Consider the following 21,747-nt stretch of genomic DNA (forward strand, 5'->3'; position numbering starts at 1 on the left):
AGAGTGGCTTGTAAAGAATCTTAAAGATTTTGCAAAGTATTTGGCAGTTTATTTTCAAGCAAAGGAAGAATCAGCAAAGGTTTTAAAAGTAGGAGTAGCATAAGTTATTTCTTTTAGAAAAGTAACTTTTTCTTCAGAGTGTTTGAGCAATAATAAAAAGGAATGATTAGGGAAAAGTGTAGAGAATATTGTAGTATTCTGAGCCAGAAACGGTAAGATCTTGAACCAAGGTCTGACAAAGGAATTTAAGAGTAAAGGACATATTTGGGATGTTTCAACAATTGGAACTTAGTACACTTCTTAATATATGTATACAATGACAGAGGAAGGTCTAAGATAACAAATTTTCATTGGGGATGATATGTTAATTTTCAATTGCATAAATTATCACAGACTTAACAGCTCAAAACGTTTATTATCTCTGTCTCCATGGGTCAAGAGTACAAGAATGACTTTCTTAGATTCTCTGCTTAAGAGTCTCAAGAGGCTATAGTTAAGATGGAGACCAAGGCTAGGGTCTCATCAGACGCTTGACTGGGGAAAGCTCTTCTTCCAAGCTCCCTTGGAATTCTTGGCACAATTCATCTACATGCACTGTAGGGCTGAGGTCCCTGCTTTCTTACTGTTTGACAGCCGGAGGCTGCCCTCAGATCCTGGAGGGTGCTTTCAGTCCCTGCAATGTGGCCACTACCCAGGCCTTTTATCCACAGCTGTTTGCATCTTTAAGGCCAACAGAAAATCTCTTCCTCCACAAAAATATCCCAGATACTCTTATGAGGGTTTTCATCTCATTAAGTCAAGCCCACTCCAAATAATCTCCTCCCTTCTTTGTTGTTGTGGTGGTGGTAGTTTCGCACCTAATGTTCTATCATGGACACTGTGTCCTTTTCTTTTACTATTATTGAAATAAAGTTAATATACAAGGTTACATTATGTTCATGTACACAACACTGGTTCAACAACTCTGTATCTCACATTACCTTCACAAGTGTAGGTACCATGTATCACCATACAATGCTATTAAAATACTATTTACTGAATTCCCTATTCTGTAATGTTCTTCCCCATGACTTACACATCCCATAACTAGAAGCCCATACCTCCCACCCCTTTCATTCATTTTGTCCATCCTTTCATCACCCTCCCCTATGGTAACCATTGGTTTGTTCTCTGTATTTATGGGTCTATTTCTGCTCATTTTATGTGTTTGGTTTTTAGATTCCACATACAAGTGAAATCCTATGGTATTTGTCTTTGCCTGACTTACTTGATTTAGAACAATACCTTCTAGATCTATCCATATTATCATAGATGGAAAGATCTCATTCTTTTTTTTAGATATTGGTGAGCAGTATCCCATTATACATACACCACTTCTTTATTCATCAATCAATGGGCAGGCACATGGGTTGCTTCTGTATTTCAGCTATTTGAAATAATGCAGTTATAAACAGGGGTGCATATGTCTTTTCCAATTAGTGTTTTTGTTTTCCTTGGGTAAATACCCAGTAGTGGGATTACTGGATGATATGGTATTTCAATTTTTAATTTTTTGAGGAAACCCCATACTGTTTTCTGCAGTGGCATCATCAATTTATATTCCCACCAGTGATGCATGAGGGTACTTTTTCTCCACATCCTTGACAACACTTGTTATTACTTGTCCTTTTGATACTAGCCATTCTTACAGGTGTGATTTGATAACTCATTGTGGTTTTCATTTGCATTTCTCTGATGATGAATGATGTTGAGCATTTTTTATGTGTGTTGGCCATCTGTATGTCTTCTTTGGAAAAATGTCTATTCAAGTCTTTTGCTCATGTTTTGATTGGATTATTTTTCCTTGTGTTGTAGAAGGTCTTCATATGTTTTGGATATTAACCCCTTATAGTCATATTATTTGCAAATATCTTCTCACAATCAGTAGGTTGCCTTTTTGCTTTGTTGGTTCCTTTGCTGTGCAAAAGTTTGGTGTTTTTTTTTTTTGTTTTTTTGTTTTTTTTTTTAATTTGTTATAGTCCCAAAAGTTTATTTTTGCTTTGGTTTCCCTTGACTAAGGAGACATGGCTAGAAAAATGTAGGTGAGGCCAGTGTCTCAGAAATTACTGCCTATGTTTTCTTTTAGGAATTTTATGGTTTCTGGTCTCACATTAGGTCCTCAAACCATTTTGTTTCTTTTTGTATGTGGTATAAGAAAGTGGTCCCGTTTCATTCTTTTGCATATAGTTTTCCAGTTTCCCATAACCGTTTGTTGAAAAGCCATCTTTGCCCCATTGTATATTTTTGCCTTCTTTGTCATAGAATAATCGACCATATAAGCATTGCTTTATTTTTGTGCCTCCTATTCTATTTTATTGATAGGTGTCTCTTTTTGTGCTGGTACCATACTGTTTTGATTATTAGAACTTTGTAGTAAATCTTGAAATCTGGGACTGTTACACCTACAGCTTTTTTCTTTCTTCTTAAGAGTGCTTTTGGCAATGTGGCTAGTCATTTGTGGTCCCATACAAATTTTAGTATTAGATATTGTGAAAAATGCTATTGGTGTTTTGATAGGGATTGCATTAAATCTGTCCATTGCTTGAGGTAGTATAAACATTTTAACAATATTGGTTCTTCCAGTCCATGAGCATGGGGGTATCTTTCAATTTGTCTGTGGCTTCTTCAGTTTCATTCATCAGCATTTTATAGCTTTCAGAGGGTAAGTATTTCACCTCCTTGGTTCAGTTTATTCCTAGGTATTTTATTCATTTTGGTGCAGTTGTAAATAGGATTGCTAATTTCTCTTTCTGCTACTTTGCTTTTCGTGTATAGAAGCAGCAGATTTCTGTATATTTTGTATTCTGTGACTACACTGGATTCATGTATTCTAATAGGTTTTTTTCCCTTCTTTAGGATTTTATTTGCATAATATCATGTCATCTGCCATTAGTGATGGTTTTGTGTTTTCTCACCAGTTTAGATGTCTATTATTTTTGTCCAACTGCTGTGACTAGCATTTCTAGTACCATGTTAAATAAAGGTGGCAAGAAGGACATCCTGGTCTCTGTTCCTGACATTACAGAAATGTTCTGTCTTCCACCATTGAGTATGATGTTAATGATGGCTTTGTCATATATGACCTTAATGTGTTGAGGTATGTTCCCTCTAAAATCATTTTGTTGAGAGTTTTTATCATGAATGGATGTTGAACTTGGTCCAGGTCTTATTCTGTATATATTGAGATGACCTTATCATTTTCATCCTTTGTCTTGTTGATGTGGTGTATCACATTCATTAATTTGTGGCTTTTGAACCATCCTCACATCCCTGAAATAAATACCACTGGATCGTGGTAAATGTTCCTTTTAATGTATTATTGAATTCAGTTTCTTAATATTTTGTTGAGGAGTTTTGCATCTATGTTTATTGGGATATTGGCCCATAGTTTGTTTCTTTGTTTGTTTATGTATGTATTTATTATATTTTTTGCAGTGTCTTTGTCTGCTTTTGGTATCAAGATGATGCTGGCCTTGCAAAATGCATATGGAATCTTTCCTTCCTCTTCTATTCTTTTGTAGTAATTTGAGGAGAATAGGTATTAACTCTTGTTTAAATGTTTGGTAGAATTTACCTGTGAATACATCTGGTCTTGGACTTTGGTCTGCTAGGAATTTTTTTTTTTTAAAAAACTGATTTAATTTTGTTCCTAGTAATCAATCTGTTCAGATTTTCAATTTCTTTCTAATGTAGTTTTGAAAGATAGTATGTTTCTGGACATCTACCCATTTCTTCTAGTTTTTCCAATTTGTTGGCCTATAATTTTTTCATAGTAGTCTCTTATAATCCTTTGTGTATTTGTGGTGTCAGTTGGCATTCCCTCTTTTCTGATTCTGTTTATTTGGGGGTCTTGTCTCTCTCTCTCTCTCTCTCTCTCTCTCTCTCTTTTTAATCTTGCCAAATTTCATCAATTTGGTTTATCTTTTCAAAGAACTAGCTCCTGGTTTAATTTATCTTTCTATTTTTTTTTCTCTAATTTATTTCTGTTCTTATTTTTATTTCCTTCCTTCTAATTTTAGGCTTGCTGTGTTCTTTTTCTAGTGCCTTTAGGCATAAGATTAGATTGTTGGGGATTTTTTGTTTCTTGAGGTAGGCCTGTATCACTACAAATTTCCCTCTTAGAACACCTTTTACTATATTGGAAAGTTTGGGGATAATTGCATTGTGTTTTCATTTGTGTCAGGTACTTTTTAAAATTCCTCCATTGATGTGATTTCTCCACTGATCCATTGGTTGTTCAGTAGCATGTTATTTAGCTTCCATGTGTTCGTGTTCTTTTTTCCCCAGTGTTTTTCTAATAATTGGTTTGTAGTTGCATACCATTGTGGTTGGAAAAGATGCTTGGTATGATTTCAGTCTTCCTAAATTTATTGGAACCTGCTTTGTGACCTCACATGTGATCTATCCTGAAGAATGTTCAATTGGCCTTTGAAAATAATTCATTGTGTTGTTTTGGGTGGAATTTTCTGTATGTATCTTATGTCCATCTAGTCTAATGTGCCATTCAAATCCACTGTTTATTGATTTTTCCACCTGGATTATCTATGAATTGATGTAAGTGGTGTGTTAAAGTATCCTACTGTTGTTGTATTGTCAGCATCTACTTTTAGATCTTCAAATAGTTGCTTTATGTATTTGGGTGCTCCAATGTTGGGTGCATAGATTTGTACCGTTATCTAATTACTGGATTGATTCCTGTATCATTATTCAGTGCTCTTCTTTGTCTCTTGATAAAGTCTTTGCTTTAAAGTCTATTTTGTTTAATATAAGTTTTGCCATGCCAGATTTTTTCCACTTCAATTTGCATAGAATATCTTTTTTTTCTCACTTTTAGTTTGTGTGTGTCTTTAGGTCTATAGTGAGTCTCTTATAGGTAGCATATAGATGGAGCTTGCTTTTCATTTATTTTGTTAATTTATATCTTTTGACTACAGCATTTAGCCCATTTCCATTGGGAGTAATTATTGACAGTGATATACTTATTGCCATTTTCTTATTTTCTGGTTGCTTATGTACTACTGTGTTCCTTTCTTCCTGTGATTGATGACTTTCTGTTGTCCTATGTTTGGCCTTCTTTCTCTTTATTTTTTGTGTATCTGTTATAGGTTTTTGGTTTGTGGTTGCCATGACATCCTAAATATATAGCATTTTTAACATCCTAAATATATAGCAATCTATATTAAGTTGGTGGTCACTTTAGTTTGAACACATTGTAAGAGAACATTTTTACTTTCCCCTCCCTACTTCATGTATATGTTGTCATAATTTACATCTTTTTTTTTTTAACCTCCATTCTTTTTTTTTTTATGGCCTTTTGTTTCCAATAAGTTACTTTAACATTTCTTTTAAGGCAAGTTTACTGCTTTTTGATTTTTGTTTGGAAAACTCTTATCTCTCCTTTAATTCTGAATGATGATCTTGTTGGATAGTGTTCTTGAGTATAGATTTTCTTTTGTTTGTCTGTTTCCTTTTAACACTTTGAATATATCATGCGACTCTTTTTTGGCCTGCCAAGTTCCTGCTAAAAAATCAACCGATAGCCTTATGAGGATTACCCTGTGCGTAACAGTTGTTTCTCTCTTGCTGCTTTTAAAATTCTCTTTATCTTTAATCTTTGCCATTTTCACTATTATGTAATGTGATGTGGCCCTCCTTAGGTTCATCATTTGCGGCCTTTTGTTCTTCCTCAACTTGGATGTCTCTTCTTCTCCAGATTAGGGAAATTTTCAGCTATTATTTCTTCAAATAAGATTTCTGCACCTTTTATTCTCATTTATCCTCTGGGACCCCATATAATGCAAATGTTTATTTGCATGATGTTGTATAAAAGATCCTTTAACCTATCCTCACTTTTTTTGTGTGTCTTTTACTATTCAGATTGGTCACTTTTCATTACCTGGTCTTCCAGATCATTGAATCATTTTTCTGTGTCCTCTAATTCTCTGTTGATGCCCTTTAGTGTATTTTTCATTTAAGTTATTGTAGTATTCTTCAACTCTGATTTTTTGTTTGTTTTCTTTCTCTTGAAGTTCTCACTGGGTTCATCCATTCTTTTCTCTAGTCTGGTGAGCATCTTTATGACCATTACTTTGAACTCTTCATCAGGCATATTGTTCATTTCCATGTCATTTCATTTTTTGAGGTTTCTTTTTGTTTTTTTCATTTGGACCATATTCTTCTATCTCCCCATTTTGTTTGACTTTTTATTTGTATCAGTTAGGCAGAAGAGCTATTCACCTAAACTAGAGGTATGTCTGATGATTTTGGCTGGCTGGATGGAGCTGTGCCTGCTGCATGCAGGGGTCCTGGGTTCTATGTGCTGGGGCTGCCCTGGCAAGATAGCTGAAGCTGAAGTGGATGAAAGCTTGGGTGTCCTAGGGCACTCTGCACAAAGGGGCACCCTGGCAGGGTGCCTACAGCCTTTATGGGCATGGGTTTTGTGTCCCGGGGTACTCCACACCAGGGCATCCTGGAAGGGTGGCTGGAGCTGAGGCAGGAATGGGCCAGGTGTTGCCAAGCACTCCACAAGGGGTTGCCCTGCCAAGTTGTCTGGAGCCTGAGTGGTACAGACCTGGAGTGTTTGGGGGTGCTTTGTGCATGTGTCTCCTTGGTAAGATGGCTAGAGCTGCAGTGAGTGCTGACCAATGCTGACCAGGTATGAGCTGTCCTGGAGCCTCCTTGGTGGGACAGCTGGCTGGGGCTAGTGTTGTTTAGGGGCAAGGGTCTCACTGAGGCAGTAGGCAAGGTATGGTTCCTGGATCCTTTGTTTTGGTCCACACTACCAAGATAGAGGGAGAACATAAACTGTGGCATTCAACAGGCCCTATGACTTAGAAAGAGTTCCAGCAGCTCTCCCACTGTTGAGCAGAGTTCTAGGCCTGCAACCTTTATGTCCAAGTTGTACTTTTAAATTTTCTTCTTTTAATGTTTATTTTTGAGACAGAGACAGAGCATGATCAGGGGAGGGGCAGAGAGAGAGGGGAAAACAGAATCGGAAGCAGGCTCCAGGCTCTGAGCTGTCAGCACAGAGCCTGATGGGGGCTTGAACTCATGAGCTGTGAGATCATGACCTGATCTCAAGTCGGACACTTAAAGGACGGAGCCATCCAAGTTGCTCTTTTAAACTGTGGCCTTTTTTGTGGAGCTATTGTGGGCTGGGTGCCCAGGGGGTTGCTGAGGTGGCAGGGTGACTAGGATGCCTGGACCCTGCTTCTGTCTATGTTGTCAAGATGGAGGGGAAATGTAAACTGTGATGCTCTCCAGCCCCTCCAACCTGGAGAGAATTTCAGCAGCTTTGTTTGGCAGAGATCTAAGCCTGGCTCCTTTTTATTTTAGTTGCTCTTTTAAACCATGGCTTGTTTGGTTTTTTTTCTGTGCCCCAGGTAGACAAACCTACTTGTGGCCCCTCCATACTATCGTAGTTAACAGTGTTGGGTTTGCGGTTTCTTTAGTTACCATGTTGCCATCTCTCTTGCCATTCTCTATGTTGTCTGTTTTGTTGTGCAGAAGTTGTTAAGTCAGCCCATAGTTCTTCAGGAGGAATTGCTATATAAATAGGTGTAAATTTGGTGTTTCCATGGAGGAGGTGAATTCAGGGTCATCTCATGCCACCATATTGGGCCAAACTCTCAATCTCCTTTTTGATCATCTCAAAAACAACTAATTTGATGTATTTTTATCAGTGAATTCTCTTCCTTTTTGCCACATACCATAGCCTAATCATGGGAGTGGTTTCCTGTTACATTCACAGGTCCTGCCCACACTCAAAGGGATGAAATTATATAGGCATGCACACCAGGGTACAGGGATCAGATATGATGCACTTAGTTAAAATGAATAATACAGGAGAAGTAACATGTTTTTCAAGGAAACTGGCCTCAGTTTTAGATACGTTGAATTTGGAGATAATTGGCCATCCAATTAGAGTGTATCAGTAGGTCTTATAAAGTTAGTAGGGAGATTAGAATTGTAAATATATGTTTGGTAGTGATCAGTAGAGGTGATAGTTAAAAAATGAGATCCTCCAGAGAAAGACTGTAGTAAGAAGAGGACTGGGGACAAGAGCAAGGCCAGGTAAGCTAGAACATCTGCCTGTGCACTTCCACCCATGTCTCTTGATTGCAGTCTAATCTCATCATTCAACCTTTCGTTGTTCCTATAGTTCCTCTTTTAATAATATCCTGCTCTTGCTATTGTGTTGTCCACTCTCTGTCCTCCTCCCACCTCCAAGCCACACTACTAGGAAGTGAGAATCAAGAGCTCTCTTAGTGAAAGCTTGGCAGATGAAAGACACTAAGAAAAATGGACTCTCTTATGCACCCTGATCCCAGATGGGGAGTTGTGGGAATTATAGAACACAAGGGTCAGTGAGAGGATATGGTGCCATCATTTGCCCTGACCCACCTTATTTCTTCATCACAGAGAGCAGGACTGTGAACTTTTCTTTACTCCCCTCCCAGAATTGGCTATCAAGTGTTAGATGGCACAAATTTGGGATGCAGATGTAAGTATATGTACTTATCTCTTAAAATGATGGTCTGTTTGAGTAGAAAATCACTGAAACCATTGCAGTGATATTATTGAACAATCTGAGCTATGATACTGGAAAAAGAAAGTAAACTTTATCAGTACATCTTGACCAGACTTTCCTCCCTTAAATCTTTTTCTTTCAGGTTATATTCAAGAAGAATGTGTCATCCCATGCCCGTTTGATTGCAAGTTAAGTGACTGGTCTAGTTGGGGGTCTTGCAGTTCATCTTGTGGGATTGGAGTGCGAATTCGGTCCAAATGGCTAAAAGAAAAACCTTACAATGGAGGTCGCCCATGTCCCAAATTGGATCTCAAGAATCAGGTAAAGTGCCTGAAGCAGCAACAACAACACGGAGCTAAAAATTATCCACTTGATAATTTCTTGTTGAAATCAGAGTCATTATCATGTTGCAAGTAGCTCAGGAGAAGGGTAAGGAGGACATGACGTAATATAACAGTTAGTAATAGAAGACTTGCCCACTCCTAGGTAGAGACCAACCTGGTATTACTAGAAATAATAACATTTACAAAAATTAAATCCTCTTGATTTTTAAATGTTTTTGAAGCATAATTTGATTAATGTTATTATAAAAGTGATGTGTGTATATATGTATTTAAATATAAATAATCTGGGAGAATGTCAATTACTTTATGGAAGTAAGTATAGTTAGTGGTCTCATACATGTACTCCAAAAATGGAATTCTATTTTCCTTCACCTAACTCTTGATCTAATTTTCCTTTCTTCTCAATGTTACCAAAGTTTCCAGATTTTCATGTCTTTTCTGAGCTATTTCTTTGTTTCCCAAAAAGTCAAAGCTATTTTCATAAATGGAACCCCAAAGGATACCCTTCCATATGGACATCTAATAAAATTGTCATCCTAAGCAAAGTTGATTAGAGTATGTTAGTTGGCTTTACACATATAACAGTCTAAGATTTAGTTAAGAATTATAATAAAGACCTCAGATTTCTCCCATGATGCATAATGGTTATTAGATTAGGACTGATACATACGTTTTTAATCAATTGAATAAGAGGAGCACAAGATGGTGATAGTTGAAAATTCTTTATTCTTAAACTGGTGAAGGTTGTCTTATATGGGTAGTTATATCCTTTGTGATCATGCATGTATTTTAACAGAATAGCTACACAAGGTTCTATTACTAATTCTATTAATTTTCTGCGCTATGAACCCCCTTTTGATTAGGTTTTTCATACAGATTGTTTAATAGAAGGGAAATCTATGTTTATTCTTAATTAATTTGAATAGCATGCATATGAGTAGGTGTCATTTGTCAAGTTGAGGCCAGTATCTTTAGCTATTTTTTCCCTAAGTTTTGCTAAAAGACCCATAACTCACTGAAAAGTGAAATTACCATTCCATCCAAAAATAGTTCTGTTGTAAGATGACAGTATTCTAGTCTTGGTTTTTAAGGTTATATCATAAAATAGTGACCATAGTTTCTTCTCTCAAAGCTATTGTAAACCTATTGGGGAAGACAAAGCAGAAGATCATAAAATCAACATAGAGGTTGTGAAAACAAAACAAACCCCAAAACTCCACATGAACAGTAGTTTGGTGAAGGGAAGATTAAGATATAGGAGTAATAAAAACAGGAGGGAAATAATCAGAGCAGAGATGGCATAAGGAGATCAGCCTTACTTTAGTACAAAGAAAGGTATAATACAGGTTTATGATTACAAGGAGATTTTTCAAGTGAATTTTATGTATGAGGACTATGTGACACTCCCTAAGGGATTTTCCAGGCATTTAGAATGGAAAATAACTACAAAGCTGTAAAAAATGCATGGCAATTCTTATTATTTCTCAAAACTATCTATGGAAGCTAAGCCTTCATAACACTAGTGTTAAACACTAATTTCAATATGCTAATTTTATAAACTAAGAAATTATCAGGGGATTAAAGGAACTTCATTGGAATGCAGACTTTAAGACTGTATTTCCACTATGCAAAGGCAAATGTGTAGAAGTGTGTCTATCAAATTTGAGAGTATGAATAAGATAAGATAAAAGTACTTGTAAACCTGTTGTGACTTAAGGGAAACTTGTTCAAAATGCTTAATTGACATATAAGACTGGTAACTTTAAGAAGTAGTACAAGCTAAAAAAAAACAAAAAAAAACAAAACAACTAAGTAAGTCCAGAGGTGCCTAGGTGGCTCAGCCAATTAGGCATCCAACTCTTGGTTCCTGCTCAGGTTCTGATCTCATGGCTGGTGAGATCAAGCCCCACCTGAGGCTCTGCACTAACACAGAGCCTGCTTGAGATTCTCTGTCTCCCTCTTTCTCTGAGGCTCCTCTCTCTCTCTCTCTCTCTCTCTCTCTCTCTCTCTCTCTCTCTCTCTTTCTCAAAATAAAAAATATATATATTTTTAAAAATAATAAGCCCAACTTTAAGAATAATTTAGATAAATTCCATAAGCGAAAATTAAGTGAAGATGGGCCTGTCTGCAAGAGGTGTTTCTAACTCTTAAGCTCAAGAAGGGAATTTTAGCATTCCAAAGACATTCATTTGTTACACTCAGAAATGAATCCTGGGATTGAATGACAAGAAATCAAATATAGTGTGGCATATATGCTGCTATAAAGAAGTTTCATATAGTTAGTATGTATGTGGCTTAATTCAACTTGAATTGAAAAACTTCACCCTAATCCATACTCTATATTTTAACCTAAGTTAATTGGTCCAGGCGACATGTAATATGTCTTCCCTCTCACTTGCAAGTCTGTTAACAGCAAGTGGAAATACTGCTGTAAAAAATTCTAAATGGAGAAAAAATTCTCCTCAGAGCAATTCCTTTTCTAAAGCAAGCATACTTTTACCTGTAAGTAGATTTATGGAAAGCGATCTTGCTGACTTTATTACATATTTACTCTTAAATATGATAGCACCCCTGTGTGTGTATGTGTATGTGTGTATGTGCATTATATAATAAATAGAAATATTTTTGAAGTTAGCCATATTTTCTTAACTCATCTGAATATAAATTGACAGGAATTTTCATTGTTGAGGAAATATTCTCCAACTTCTATTATTTATGGCAACTCTTCTTTAGAAAAGATCACTATTTGAGGAAGTATGATCTAGTTAGAGGTATAGTAAGGCTTTTTGGTAAAGTTCATTTTTACTACTGGCCTTAGGTTATTTGTCTACTTTCCAGTTGGTTTTCATGTTTGGATTTATTTTCCTGTTTTTAGAACCAGGTTATACTTCCTCCTCTATTCACATAAGAGCTTAAAAATAATAACCAAATTTTAGCGGTAAGAGAGGCACATATCTTTAGTACTTAAGCAAGAGGAAAATTCTATATATGTCAGATTGAGCCCAACATATACTTCATATATGTGTATATATGTATATATGTATATATAAATATAAATACATATAAATATATATAAACATATACAACTTGGTGTATGTATATATAATACATATGCCTATGTAAATATCAGCATACCTACATATGCTTATTCATTCCTCTCCTTCATTTAGAATGGGAGGTCTTTTGAGGGCAAAGTCTTTCTACTGTGTAACTCATTCCAGCCACTAGTGCACTACCTTGTGTATTGTCAAATTATATTTACCGGATTCTTTATTTTAAAAGAAGGCTTCTCAGGGAGCCTAGGTGGCTCAGTTAGTTAAGTGTCCCACTTTGACTCAGGTCACAATCTCGTGGTTGAGTAGGTAGCTAGTTCCATTATAAAAAACGTTAGAACCCTGATCTCTTTGCTACAATGTGTCATTCAAATACTCAAAAATATTAGCCCTTCTAGAAGAAAGAAATAAGAACCTCCAAACTATTATTGCCTGAATTTTTTCAAGATTCCTCTGAAAACTCCTGGATGTAGAATCCCTATTGAAACATAACTCTACGATTAAAAAAAAAATAAAAATAAAGGGTTGCTGTTATGTAGACAAGTTCATAAACTGTTCTGAATCTATTAATGGAATCAATTTTTATAATCTCTCATAAAAAGCCTCCCTTGTAAACTGAAACCTATCAACATGAGAGCTTTCTCTCTAGAAGTGCCAAAGCGACAGCATTACTTGAGTAGCTTTCTACTAAGTATATTTGTGACCCTGCAGCTCCAGCATAAAGTTTACCCAAAACTCTTATCAAGGCAGAAACTTTGTAAATGGTTTATTGGATTATCAGGTCAGCTGGCAGATACTTTGACTCTCCTGTGCATAATAAAATACATAATATATTTTAATTTTTTATAGTCTGTAATGTCTTGAGTGAATTACTTATACTGTATACTTTTGTTATTTTTTCTTTTGAAAGTCTCCTTAATAGAAGATTAAGTATGGGGAAGTTAGAGCTCTATTGGACTTACATTTCCCCTTAAGAGTTCTTCACATGACTGAAGGCAAGAGTGTTCTAGGAAATTATATTTTGTTTATAGGTTGCAAATCTGTGTGTTCACAGTATGTATGGGCAAAAAAAAAAAAATCATACATTGAGATTCATTACCTATACTTCTTAAAATACATGCTATCTACTTAAATACAATTTTAAAAGAGTTTTCATTATGTTTGCAACTGAATGAGAGGATATAAAATAAATGTGTTTTCTAGAAACAATTGCCATTTTAAAGGTGTGTTGTCTCACCAAAGAGGAGGGATCTAAATTTGGAAATAGAGTTGCAGTGCATTTTATTTTTCACAGCAGTGTAATAATATTTTGAAGAATGTTTTCTTTCCAAAGAAACATAAAAATATTTTCACATGAATATTTCTTCCTTAGAAGACCTTTTAAGATGAAAAAAAAAAAAAAGGTTTCTATAGATAAATAGCTTATGCTCCTTTTAAATACTGCTTCATTAATTAACAGTAGCATGTTATGATGTGGGAATAGGATAACTGTCATTCTATCTGAATGTCTGTTTATCAGAAAAATATGGCTACACTTGAGCTTTAATTTGGCTTAACCAGTTTTGGCTTCTTGCTTCTTTTTGACCAGGCCAACTCCCACTCATCCTAGGCTAGTCCAAATCATTCCTGGCAGTGTTTTGCTCACTTGGGACTTACTATGTTGGCAGGAGACCCAGACTGTAATGGAGTAAGAAGTCTTGTTCTTGAGTATTAATATGAAAGGCAGCCCAAGCTTATTCATAATTAAGTACATTCAGGTATACCATTCTTGTGTGTGGTGTTGGTGTTTGCACCTTTGATGAAATCTTGTTTTAAGTAGGAAATATCATATGCCATAAATCAAGAGAAACAGTGATTCATTCCTCAGGGTTATTTGGGAGGATTTAATAGGGCAGATATTCCTAGGACATTTCACCTCTCCCCTACATAGTACTCATTATTCCAAAACTCAGGTATATGGCACCCCATCTCAGAGGCAGCATGGAATGGCTCATAAGGGCTAGTGTTCTTCCATTTTTTTATCCTTTATGCCTGTCTGCCAATCCAGACTGCTCTCACGTTGTGATATGTCACTGAGCTGAGCTCAGAGGAGATGCAATTTTTCTTCTCTGTTCTTGCCCTGTCATCATTTCCAAGAAAAATTGGTGTTCTCGTTATTTTTTAAGTTTGTTTATTTTGAGAGAGAGACAGAGACAGCAAGAGAAGGGCAGAGACAGAGAGGCAGAGAGAATCCCAAGCAGGGCTCGAACCCAGGAACAATGAGATCATGACCTGAGCCAAAACCAAGGGGTGGATGCCTAACTGAGCCACCTGGGTCCCCCCAAAATTGTTTTTTCTTAAGAGATTTCTCTCCCCCACATTGATGCCTCCACATAAACTATTATTGATCATTCCAAAGTAATACCCCCTAGGTTGTTACAATCTTTTGAATTTTTGATCATTTTTGAGAGCTGCCAGAATAACTCATGAAAGAAATTTTCCTTTACCTGTTGTCCACTTTGTCTTGTGTTTTACTGTTTTAATATTAGGCATTGCTACTCTGAAAATATTCAAAATCACTTTCAGTTGTTCAAGATATTCTTAGGTACTTCTAGAATGTTCTTTATTAGGCTGACTTGGTAAATGTCCCCAGTGCTGTTGCCTGGGAGCAAGAATTCATGTCTTCTTCAAGGGTCCTTCCAGCTGGACTAAGACTGAAACTGACATGAGATAGATTAACATGAGAAAATCAAATTTAACAGTGCATGAATGGGAGATGCACACAGATGTGGAAATTCCAAAGACAGGCAAAATGAGGTATACAAGTCATCCCGAACTAAAGAGAATGGGGTGGGAGTCTGGGACTTCAGGGGAAAGGAGTGCAATTCATGGGGTGATAAGAGGAGCAAATGTTTGATAATTAGATGTTTGCCCTGCCATGTGGATGGATCACTCAGATAAAATTTATCTCTGAGAATAACCACTATTTTGGGAAAGAACTCCAGTTGAGATTCTTCTGTAGTTAAGGGTGGTGCCAACATTTCTTTTGAGCCCATAGGGTCTTGATTGCTTTCAGCTTGAAGTAATCTTCATGCCAAAATGGCCCATCTTAGGGCAGTTTGCCCTTAGCCCCTATACTGTCCCTAGGCAGGAATTTCAGGATTGGCTGCAGACAGCTATTAAATTATGAAGCAGGTAAATTTTGTCAAATTTTGTCTTGGTAACTCTTTCACTGTGTTCCCACACCTCCTTAGCTCCTTAACTCCTGAAGTCCTGAAATAACTACTTTGGATAAGTCAGTTTTAATAGGAAATCACATGGTCTGTGTTTGCAATTTTAGAAAACTGTTTTCTTAACCAAGTACTTAAAGTAGAAGTTCTCAAGTATTTTTCTAAAAAATAGTGGCAGAACATACTTTTTAAGTTTTTATGAATCATTCTGTCATTTAAGCTTTAAATACAGAATGGAAACTTCGCTCTTTTTTTTTGTTTTTCATTTTTTTCAGGCATTGAAGGAATATGCTTTTGACTTTAACCACCAGATTTGGTTATATTAAACATACTTTTTATTTATTTTTATTTATTTATTTATTTATTTATTTATTTATTTATTTATTTATTTATTTATTTTTGCCACGAGGTGTGTTTTATTTTCATTAATCATACAAATAAGTTGCTATAATATCCCAGGGCAAACCGGAGAATTTGGCAGTCCGATTGGTGGGGGTCCCCTCAGAGACCCACAGGCCGGTGGCGTCGGCACGGAGTGCCCGGGTTCACAGTGCAGCTTGTCGCTCGTGTCCATCTTGCAGGTGGCTCTTCTTCCTCCACGACTAGGGTGTCTCGAAGATGACGGGGCTGGGGAATCCTTTAGGCTCTTAGGAAATTTCGCTCCGCTTCTCCTGCTCAATGGTCTCTTTGGTCGGCAGGGTGTTCTTCTCCTGCGTCTCCGTTTTCTTCAGCTTGGCCTTATCGAAGCTGGCGATTTCCCCCATGTCTGGCTTGTCTGCCATTTTCTTAAAGCGATCCGTGGAGTTCCGCCTCGAGCCCGGCGACTGGTGCTCCCACTCGCGTTGCTGCAGCAAGAGACCTAAACATACTTTTTAGAATGTTAAGTTGAACTTATGAACTTGCTGAATATCTGTTTTTTAATGGCATGCTAATTCTCCAGCTTTTTTTTTTAAAGATATAATTGACATGTAACATTGTATAAGTTGAAGACATACAATATGCTGATTTGGTACATTTATATATTGCAGTGATTATCAAGGTATTAACTAACATATCTCTCATGTCACATAGTTATCATTTCCTTTTTGTGGTAGGAACAATTATGATCTAGTCTCTTAACGACTTCAAAGTTTGTAATAGAGTATTGATTATAATCACCATGCATTAAATCTTCAGGGCTTACCTACTAGTTAAAGTTTGTACCCTTTAGATTTTTCAAGCTTTATCCCAATATCCCAATATCCCAGAACACAAGTTACCTAGATCCTGACTGGATCTTGTGATAAATCCCTACAGAAAAGCATTTGTTGAATCATGATTTTTCTTTTTTTTTTTTTTTTTTCTGTGTGACTTAAGAGTCAAGATAAAAATGGTCTCCCTGAGAAGTTTATCTAAATCTTCTGAAATCCAGAGTTCATTGTTTTCATAGCCTTTATTGATCATAAGAATAGAACAATCACCATGGGAGTGGAGGGTGTTTTAAAAAGTTTCCCAGGACCCTGCTCTGGAGACTGTAGTCTACACAGTTAAAGGGATTCAAGAATGTGTATTTGCTAACAAAGTTTTGTTTTTGCTAGTTCTTTTGGTCAGGCAAGTAAGTGGGTAAATACTGCCAGAACTGAGATTCTTGCCACTGAGGCTGCCATTTCTGCTGAGATCAGTTCTGGAAAAGATTTTCTCTGCAGTTGCCTTTCTCTGCAAGGCTGCCCTTCCTAATCCAAACAGTTAAGACAACCACTATTTGTTTGGTACTAAAAGCAGACCTGGGAGAACCCTCCTGTTTCATAGAAGGGGAGACTGAGGCTTACAGAGGTGTAATGACTTGCCCAAATCCACCCTGATGTATATAGGAGATTAAAGAGACTATCAGGTATGAGGTAAAACGCTGCCCTGTCATCTCCTAGCTGTGGGAATAGGAGAAAATTATTTAACCTTACTGAGTCTCAGTTTCATAAAATGTCAAATGGGTATAATAATGCCAACTACCTCATATGTATTCGTTAATAGAAAATGAAAATAGAAACTTTCTATCTCTTTGGGCATACAGTATGTGCTTGAAAAATGTTAGGTAGAATTGTTTTTCCTTAGTCTCTAACACATAATTTCTGTTAACAACTTACATTTGCTTTTACCTATACCATATTGCCTTTTAGAACTAAGTTATGCAGATTGTTTCTCTTTTTACATTTAGCTACTTGAACATTTGTAGTCAAATATTTTGGTAGTAGTAACTCAGCTTAGATACATAGTAAAAGCTACTGTCACTGTTTCCTATATGGAAAGTCTATTTTATTGCTAAACATCCTGTTCAGCACTGCATTTTTTTTTTTAGTGGTAAAAGGAAACATAGCTTTTTATATATCTGTGACTAATCTCCTATGAATTTGTGATTCTTTGGATCTTTATTTTTTTTAAACATTTTTATGAAAGAGTACAGCAGAAAGATAGCCAAATCATTCTGGGTAGAGCTCTATGAATTTTCATAGTGAACATTTTCATTCAGTTACCACCAATGTCAAGAAATCCTACATTATCAACATCTCAGGTGGCCCTTTGGTGCTCCAGCTTTCTTACTACCTTCCTTTCACCAAGTAGAACTACCATTCACATTTCCAACACTGTTGTTGAGGAGGAGAAATTTTTACTTTACCTTTCAAGATTCTTCTGGCTAGTCGAAGAATTAAAATCATATGGGACAGATTAATATGACAAAAACAAAAGTTGAATAACCATATACTTCCTGTATACATGGGAGTGACCTTAGAAATAATGAGTAACTCCCTGAAATGGCCAGAAGTCATCACCTTAAATACCATCTTGAGCTAAAGACCAAGAAGATATTGGGACTGGGGAGTCAGTTATAGCAGGCTACCAGGAAAAGTGCAGTAAACACAAAGTTGTTATACATATTTAAGTTGCTGTCTTCTCCATTGATCAGAGTTTCTAGAGATTGAGTCACCGCCCCCCCCTTTCCTGGTACAGAGAATGAGGCACTCTTACAAGTGGAGATTTCCTTTATACATGTAAGTATCTCTTACAAAAGGGTAACTTCTACCTGGTTTTCATTTTCATTTAAAAACTTTCATTTAAAAAACTTTCTGTAGATGGATTCTGCACTATATATTCTTTGGGCCTGCCTTTTCCTCCTCAGTATTATGTTTATGACATTTTCCATCTTGTGATTTGTACCAATATTTCATTGACATTGCTCTGTTATGTCCTTATGTATATCATACTATTGAATATACCACGTCTTAACTATTTTTGTTGTTGGGTGGACATTATGGTTGTTTTCAACTTGGGGATATTAGAAATAACACTACTGTGACCATCCCTGTACATGTCTTGAGGTGCTCATGTGTGTGCATTTCTGTTTAGTACATACCTAAGAGTAGAATTTCTGTCATAGGACATGCATATACATTCAACTTCAGTAGAGAATTGATTTTTCATTTTAACTTGTAAATTATCTCAGATTATCCTAAATGCAAATAGTATATACTTCTAAATAATGACCTGAAGTATGAACTGTCTGATACTAATCAAAAGGGGTCTGGAAGTCATATGGATACATTAAATGTTTATCTCCACATGTGCTCTTTGACAGAATATCAGTGACTGGTGTCTACCCCCAAGTCTTAAGAGAACAAGTGTAGGATCACTCCCTTGTGGCTGAATTCTGCTCACTTGTCTACTAAAACAGCCATTATAACCATTACCTTTCCTCTGTCTCTAATCTCTCCTCTCTTCCCCTCCACTCAATTCCTCACACAGCAACCCCAGCAAACATTCTAAATCACAAATCTGGCCATAAATAAAACCTTTCATGGGTCTCTTGCTACCTTTGGGGTAACGTGCAAACTCTACTATAGTTTATAAGATATTTAATGATCCTGTCCCTACCACATGTCTCCCAGCTCAGAGTCCTTTTCAAGTCAGCAAATCACTCAGGCCAAGGAAACAGCTTATGAGTTAGGAGGAAGGAGCCACTCCTGTGTTTCATCTTCCCCATCAGGCCTCATACAATGCTTTCTTGTAGACAGTGAGAAGTCACATTTTCAGGCTTATCAGCTAAATCAAGGGACTGTCTAATGTGCTTTTAACAAAAATTGACTCAACTTACAAGTTACCAAAACATTCTTTAATGAAGGTAGATGTTTGGATTTACTGTATTGCCTTTTCCCTGGAAGCTACTCCCCAAATTCCCTCTATGCTGGTTTACAATCCTGCTCCACTGCTATTTAAATATAGACCATCCAAGGCTGATTAGAGGTGTAGCTATCTTTCCTGAAGAGAAATCTTTCTCTTAGATGGCAAGGTAAGGGACACTGTGCTTATTACCTGTGCTGAAAGCATGAAAGTATGGAACCAATTGCAAAGTCTGTCTCAAAAGAATATTCTCTAATAGCAGAAGGGTTGTTCAAAACTATCTTCCACACTAATAGACAACAATCTTGTTACCCTTGGAACTGAAGGTAAATTGATTTGAGTAGCAATATTAGAAAAGTTTGAATTGAAGCAATTCTCCAATGTACTGTGTGTCAAATGGGGGCCAGTAGGTTCCATGTGTCATAAACCCAAATGGTAATAACAGAGTGAAATTGCTGTTGCTTTGCTCTGTTTTGGAGCAAGAGAACACAATTGTATTTAAGCCATTGTTGATCCAAAATTTTACATTTTATTCCTTTAAAAAGACATTTGACATATGCATAGTATTTCTGTATTTTTAAATCTTTGCTCAAATTTACCTTCTAAACGTTTTACCTATTTATTTACCCTTGCTCCTCCCATTTACCCTTCCTTGGTTCTCCTTTTCCCACTGTATGATTTCCTCATTTATTGTTGTTTTTAATTTCTGGCTGCCTCTTCATGCCACCCCTAAAACAGATACACTGCCTGGTTCTAGATAAGCACCTTGAAAAGTGATAACAGTGTTTTAGGTTAGGTTCTCCCAGAAACAGAGCCTGAGATATAGGATTCAAAAACAAGAAGTATAGTTCTTAAGTGCAGGAAGCAACACTAGGGAAGAAAATAAGAAGTGCTTCTTCAACAAGAGGTGTGTTATTAAGCCAGAAACCATGGTGACCACAAAAGCTGAAGCTTTTTGGGAATTCTAGGAGACTTGGAAAATATATGCCCAAGTTTTATCAGACCTGAAGGGCCAGGAAGCTGGGATATTCATGGGGAAATGCAGTGAGAAATACCAGGGACACGGATGTGTACTACATGGTCATTATTCTATTAGGAAAACAAATAAAGGATACTCTGGCCTGAAACACTCCCTTCTGACAATCTCCCTGTACTGCTAAAGGGAAATGGCCTTACCATGAGGAAGTGACATCTTGTGGGAGATGACTTAAATGAATATATGGACTCTGTGAAACTCCCTTTTCCTTAGGCATGAGGGGACATAACTGCTGGCTGTGCAAATACCCCTGAATACAGAGAAAAATATAAGATATAGCATGGACCCATGGTTTGGAGTGGTATGATATGGTAGTTAATATATTACACTTTGCATTATTTAAATATTGAGTATTTCCATGCCATATAATTAACGACATTGGGAGGAGAGCTATAGAAATGTAGCAGGCAAAATTATGTTAAGTGTATGATATTGACAGGGACTTCTTGGCAATAGTAATTTTTTTTTTAATTTTTTTTTCAATGTTTTTTTATTTATTTTTGGGACAGAGAGAGACAGAGCATGAACGGGGGAGGGGCAGAGAGAGAGGGAGACACAGAATCGGAAACAGGCTCCAGGCTCCGAGCCATCAGCCCAGAGCCCGACGCGGGGCTCGAACTCACGGACCGCGAGATCGTGACCTGGCTGAAGTCGGAGGCTTAACCGACTGCGCCACCCAGGCGCCCCAGCAATAGTAATTTTTAATGAGACTTGGTAGCTTTCAAAAAGAGAAGAGGTAAAAATAAAATTGAATTCTAAGTAATTATAAATGTGTTAGCAATCACTCATTCATTCAGCAAACACTTGGAATAAATGATATGCCCAGAGGAAACCTCAATAATGCTCATAGAAACTTTACTGCTCACTTTCCACTGGGAACTTGCCTTCTTGGAAGCTCAAGTGAGTGGTTGGATAGATTGAAATTATAGATGATAATGCTCTAGATGCTTATAGCATCAGGACTGCTTTAGCTTTGAAAATGCATGAAGAAATTTGGACACAATCAGCAAAATTATCCATTCCTTCTCTATATTAGGATGATTTGCAACTAACAGAAACCTCAAACTAAATTGGCGTTAAAAAAATACAAAAATCCATTACCTCCTGTAATAAGAAATCCAATGGTAATGCATGTTCAAGGATTGATTGATTCTGTGACTCAGCAATGTTATCAAGAACATAGTCGTTCTTAATTTCTCTTTCTCATCTTCTGTGTTGATTTAATCCTCAGGATGTTAGGAACTGCCATCAGCAGTTTCAGGCATAGCCTCCTGTTACAGCTATGATCAGAAGAATAAGAGAGTGTCCTTTGGGGGCATCTTAGGAACAACAAAATTTTCCCAGAGCCTCGTTCACTCCCCCAAAAGACTGCCTCATTGGCTGAAGT

At 36.7% G+C, this 21,747-nt stretch overlaps 2 protein-coding genes across 2 annotated transcripts in view; one reads left to right on the forward strand and one right to left on the reverse strand.

Annotated features, from left to right (window-relative positions):
* THSD7B (thrombospondin type 1 domain containing 7B) overlaps window positions 1–21,747 on the forward strand; it is a 746,473-nt gene that overhangs the window by 545,564 nt on the left and 179,162 nt on the right. Inside the window, exon 14 of the mRNA XM_042948618.1 lies at window positions 8,712–8,890. Coding sequence (XP_042804552.1) covers window positions 8,712–8,890 — 179 coding nt within the window. The remainder of the gene's footprint in view (window positions 1–8,711; window positions 8,891–21,747) is intronic.
* On the reverse strand, window positions 15,578–16,029 carry LOC122225912 (thymosin beta-10). Its single transcript, XM_042948619.1, has one exon. It carries the CDS (start codon window positions 15,955–15,957, stop codon window positions 15,823–15,825), a length of 135 nt encoding a protein of 44 aa, XP_042804553.1. The 5' UTR covers window positions 15,958–16,029; the 3' UTR covers window positions 15,578–15,822.

Source organism: Panthera leo, chromosome C1 (genome assembly GCF_018350215.1).
Source record: "Panthera leo isolate Ple1 chromosome C1, P.leo_Ple1_pat1.1, whole genome shotgun sequence".
In the NCBI taxonomy this organism is placed as follows: domain Eukaryota; kingdom Metazoa; phylum Chordata; class Mammalia; order Carnivora; family Felidae; genus Panthera; species Panthera leo.

Excerpts from the sequence above, each read along its gene's own strand:
- LOC122225912 (XM_042948619.1), bottom strand. The coding sequence starts at position 15,957 with ATGGCAGACAAGCCAGACATGGGGGAAATCGCCAGCTTCGATAAGGCC.